The 5,000-nt window shown below is 34.7% G+C and overlaps 1 protein-coding gene across 2 annotated transcripts in view; it reads left to right on the forward strand.

Moving 5' to 3' along the window:
• dmtf1 (cyclin D binding myb-like transcription factor 1) overlaps positions 1 to 5,000 on the forward strand; it is a 30,380-nt gene that overhangs the window by 19,676 nt on the left and 5,704 nt on the right. For both annotated transcript variants that reach the window (XM_045210619.1, XM_045210618.1), the window contains exons 12-14: positions 974 to 1,150; positions 1,229 to 1,302; positions 4,460 to 4,624. In XM_045210619.1, the coding sequence (XP_045066554.1) occupies positions 974 to 1,150; positions 1,229 to 1,302; positions 4,460 to 4,624 (416 nt within the window). The remainder of the gene's footprint in view (positions 1 to 973; positions 1,151 to 1,228; positions 1,303 to 4,459; positions 4,625 to 5,000) is intronic.

The raw sequence follows: 5,000 nt of genomic DNA on the forward strand, positions 1-5,000 counted from the left end.
TGACCCTTACCTCTCCTCTCCTCTGACCCCTGACCCTTACCTCTCCTCACCTCTGACCCCTGACCCTTACCTCTCCTCACCTCTGACCCCTGACCCTTACCTCTCCTCACCTCTGACCCCTGACCCTTACCTCTCCTCACCTCTGACCCCTGACCCTTACCTCTCCTCACCTCTGACCCCTGACCCTTACCTCTCCTAACCTCTAACCCCTGACCCTTACCTCTCCTCACCTCTGACCCCCTGACCCTTACCTCTCCTCACCTCTGACCCCCTGACCCTTACCTCTCACTCCTCACCTCTGACCCCTTACCTCTCCTCACCTCTGACCCCTGACCCTTACCTCTCCTCACCTCTGACCCCCTGACCCTTACCTCTCCTCACCTCTGACCCCCTGACCCTTACCTCTCCTAACCTCTGACCCCCTGACCCTTACCTCTCCTCACCCCTGACCCTTACCTCTCCTCACCTCTGACCCCTGACCCTTACCTCTCCTAACCTCTGACCCCTGACCCTTACCTCTCACTCCTCACCTCTGACCCCTGACCCTTACCTCTCCTCACCTCTGACCCCTGACCCTTACCTCTCCTCACCTCTGACCCCTGACCCTTACCTCTCCTCACCTCTAACCCCTGACCCTTACCTCTCCTCACCTCTGACCCCTGACCCTTACCTCTCCTCACCTCTGACCCCTGACCCTTACCTCTCCTCACCTCTGACCCCTGACCCTTACCTCTCCTAACCTCTGACCCCTGACCCTTACCTCTCCTCACCTCTGACCCCTGACCCTTACCTCTCACTCCTCACCTCTGACCCCTTACCTCTCATAGACAGTATCAGCAACATGTTGAAATCATACAAACACAATAACAAACTAGTGATATTGTTACTACTGCAAATAATACTGTGTGTGTGTGTGTGTGTGTGTGTGTGTGCGTGTGCGTGTGCGTGTGTTTGTGTGTGCGCGCTACTGTAGTGTTACTGAAGGGTCTCCAGGAGCTGATGGAGGTTCAGGTGCCGTTAGGGGCGGGCACTGGGCCAGGTAGCCCTTCCCCTTCCCTGCAGATCCGAGTCACGCGATTGGACGAGTGCTGTAGCTCCGCCCCCAGGGCTGTCACAGCACTGCAGATCCCCCTGCAGATCACACACATGGGTCAGTACAGGGGAGGGGAAGTGTGTGTGTGTGTGTGTGTAGTGTGTGTGTGTGTGTATTGACTGTCCTCTCTAACAGCCCCAGACAGTGCTGGCACCAGTGACACAGAGACCCTCAACACTGCAGCTCTGCAGACCTTACAGATCCTACCTGTGAGTTGATTAGATAATAATAATATTAGCTGTGAGTTTAGATCTAGATAATAATAATATTAGCTGTGAGTTTAATAATATTAGCTGTGAGTTTAGATCTAGATAATAATAATATTAGCTGTGAGTTTAGATCTAGATAATAATAATATTAGCTGTGAGTTTAGATCTAGATAATAATAATATTAGCTGTGAGTTTAATAATATTAGCTGTGAGTTTAGATCTAGATAATAATATTAGCTGTGAGTTTAGATCTAGATAATAATAATATTAGCTGTGAGTTTAGATCTAGATAATAATAATATTAGCTGTGAGTTTAATAATATTAGCTGTGAGTTTAGATCTAGATAATAATAATATTAGCTGTGAGTTTAGATCTAGATAATAATAATATTAGCTGTGAGTTTAGATCTAGATAATAATAATATTAGCTGTGAGTTTCGATCTAGATAATAATATTAGCTGTGAGTTGATTAGATAATAATATTAGCTGTGAGTTTAGATCTAGATAATAATAATAATAATATTAGCTGCGAGTTTAGATCTAGATAATAATAATATTAGCTGTGAGTTGATTAGATAATAATAATATTAGCTGTGAGTTTAATAATATTAGCTGTGAGTTTAGATCTAGATAATAATATTAGCTGTGAGTTTAGATCTAGATAATAATAATATTAGCTGTGAGTTTAGATCTAGATAATAATAATATTAGCTGTGAGTTTAATAATATTAGCTGTGAGTTTAGATCTAGATAATAATAATATTAGCTGTGAGTTTAGATCTAGATAATAATAATATTAGCTGTAAGTTTAGATCTAGATAATAATAATATTAGCTGTGAGTTTCGATCTAGATAATAATAATAATATTAGCTGTGAGTTTCGATCTAGATAATAATATTAGCTGTGAGTTGATTAGATAATAATATTAGCTGTGAGTTTAGATCTAGATAATAATAATAATAATAGCTGCGAGTTTAGATCTAGATAATAATAATATTAGCTGTGAGTTTAGATCTAGATAATAATAATATTAGCTGTGAGTTTAGATCTAGATAATAATAATATTAGCTGTGAGTTGATTAGATAATATTAATATTAGCTGTGAGTTTAGATCTAGATAATAATAATATTAGCTGTGAGTTTAGATCTAGATAATAATAATATTAGCTGTGAGTTGATTAGATAATAATAATATTAGCTGTGAGTTTAGATCTAGATAATAATAAAATTAGCTGTGATTTGATTAGATAATACTAATATTAGCTGTGAGTTTAGATCTAGATAATAATAATATTTGCTGTGAGTTTAGATCTAGATAAAATAATATTAGCTGTGAGTTGATTAGATAATAATATTAGCTGAGAGTTTAGATCTAGATAATAATAATAATATTAGCTGTGAGTTTAGATCTAGATAATAATAATATTAGCTGTGAGTTGATTAGATAATAATAATATTAGCTGTGAGTTTAGATCTAGATAATAATAATAATATTAGCTGTGAGTTTAGATCTAGATAATAATAATATTAGCTGTGAGTTTAGATCTAGATAATAATAATATTAGCTGTGAGTTTAGATCTAGATAATAATAAAATTAGCTGTGAGTTTTGATCTAGATAATAATAAAATTAGCTGTGAGTTTAGATCTAGATAATAATAAAATTAGCTGTGAGTTTAGATCTAGATAATAATAAAATTAGCTGTGAGTTTAGATCTAGATAATAATAATATTAGCTGTGAGTTTAGATCTAGATAATAATAATATTAGCTGTGAGTTTAAATCTAGATAATAATATTAGCTGTGAGTTTAGATCTAGATAATAATAATATTAGCTGTGAGTTTAGATCTAGATAATAATATTAGCTGTGAGTTTCGATCTAGATAATAATATTAGCTGTGAGTTTAGATCTAGATAATAATAATATTAGCTGTGAGTTTAGATCTAGATAATAATAATATTAGCTGTGAGTTGATTAGATAATAATAATATTAGCTGTGAGTTTAGATCTAGATAATAATAATATTAGCTGTGAGTTTAGATCTAGATAATAATAATATTAGCTGTGAGTTTAGATCTAGATAATAATAATATTAGCTGTTAGTTTAGATCTAGATAATAATAAAATTAGCTGTGAGTTTAGATATAGATAATAATATTAGCTGTGAGTTTAGATCTAGATAATAATAATATTAGCTGTGAGTTTAGATCTAGATAATAATAATATTAGCTGTGAGTTTAGATCTAGATAATAATAAAATTAGCTGTGAGTTTAGATCTAGATAATAAAAAAATTAGTTGTGAGTTTAGATCTAGATAATAATAATATTAGCTGTGAGTTTAGATCTAGATAATAATAAAATTAGCTGTGAGTTTAGATCTAGATAATAATATTAGCTGTGAGTTTAGATCTAGATAATAATAATATTAGCTGTGAGTTTAGATCTAGATAATAATATTAGCTGTGAGTTTAGATCTAGATAATAATAATATTAGCTGTGAGTTTAGATCTAGATAATAATATTAGCTGTGAGTTTCGATCTAGATAATAATATTAGCTGTGAGTTTAGATCTAGATAATAATAATATTAGCTGTGAGTTTAGATCTAGATAATAATAATATTAGCTGTGAGTTGATTAGATAATAATAATATTAGCTGTGAGTTTAGATCTAGATAATAATAATATTAGCTGTGAGTTTAGATCTAGATAATAATAATATTAGCTGTGAGTTTAGATCTAGATAATAATAATATTAGCTGTGAGTTTAGATCTAGATAATAATAAAATTAGCTGTGAGTTTAGATCTAGATAATAATAAAATTAGCTGTGAGTTTAGATCTAGATAATAATAATATTAGCTGTGAGTTTAGATCTAGATAATAATAATAATATTAGCTGTGAGTTTAGATCTAGATAATAATAATATTAGCTGTGATTTTAGATCTAGATAATAATATTAGCTGTGAGTTGATTAGATAATAATAATATTAGCTGTGAGTTTAGATCTAGATAATAATAATATTAGCTGTGAGTTTCGATCTAGATAATAATATTAGCTGTGAGTTTCGATCTAGATACAGTGTATTCCTGTTCTAATGTCAACGTTAGCATAATACTCACTATGCTATCACAACAATCACTGTGTGTGTAGTCTTTCCACCTGCACCCTACAGGGACTCCAGGGACATACTTCCTTCAGACAGCAGCCAATCAGAGCCTGCCGCTCAGCCTTTCCACCAATCCCACCGTCACACTGACGGCTAGCTCCTCCCCCTCGTCCCCAGAACACATCATCCTACACAGCCTCTCAGTGAGTGTAAGGGATGGATCGACATTTACAGAATTGGACAACTTTCAGTGGACACACCCATGAGTGTCTTTCAGAACCCCTCCTAAAACCCCACCTGTTTAGTTTTGGTTGGCAGTGACATTTTGTTAATTCCCCTTTCTGTTTGAGCGACAATTTTTGGTTTTCTTGCTGGGGAACGTAACAGGAAGTAATCTAATTCTGTTACTATCAATTGATTAAGCTAATCACTTTCTGTACAATAGAAGAAATTTAAACCCAGACAGCTTTTAGAGAAACACTTGTGACCTTCTTTCGTCGGGTTAAGCCACGGAAGAGTAGTGTTCACTTAGTAATATTATTATAAATAACGTTCACTCCGTAATATTATTATAAATAACATTCA

This window comes from Coregonus clupeaformis, chromosome 4, assembly GCF_020615455.1.
Source record: "Coregonus clupeaformis isolate EN_2021a chromosome 4, ASM2061545v1, whole genome shotgun sequence".
Classification (NCBI taxonomy): domain Eukaryota; kingdom Metazoa; phylum Chordata; class Actinopteri; order Salmoniformes; family Salmonidae; genus Coregonus; species Coregonus clupeaformis.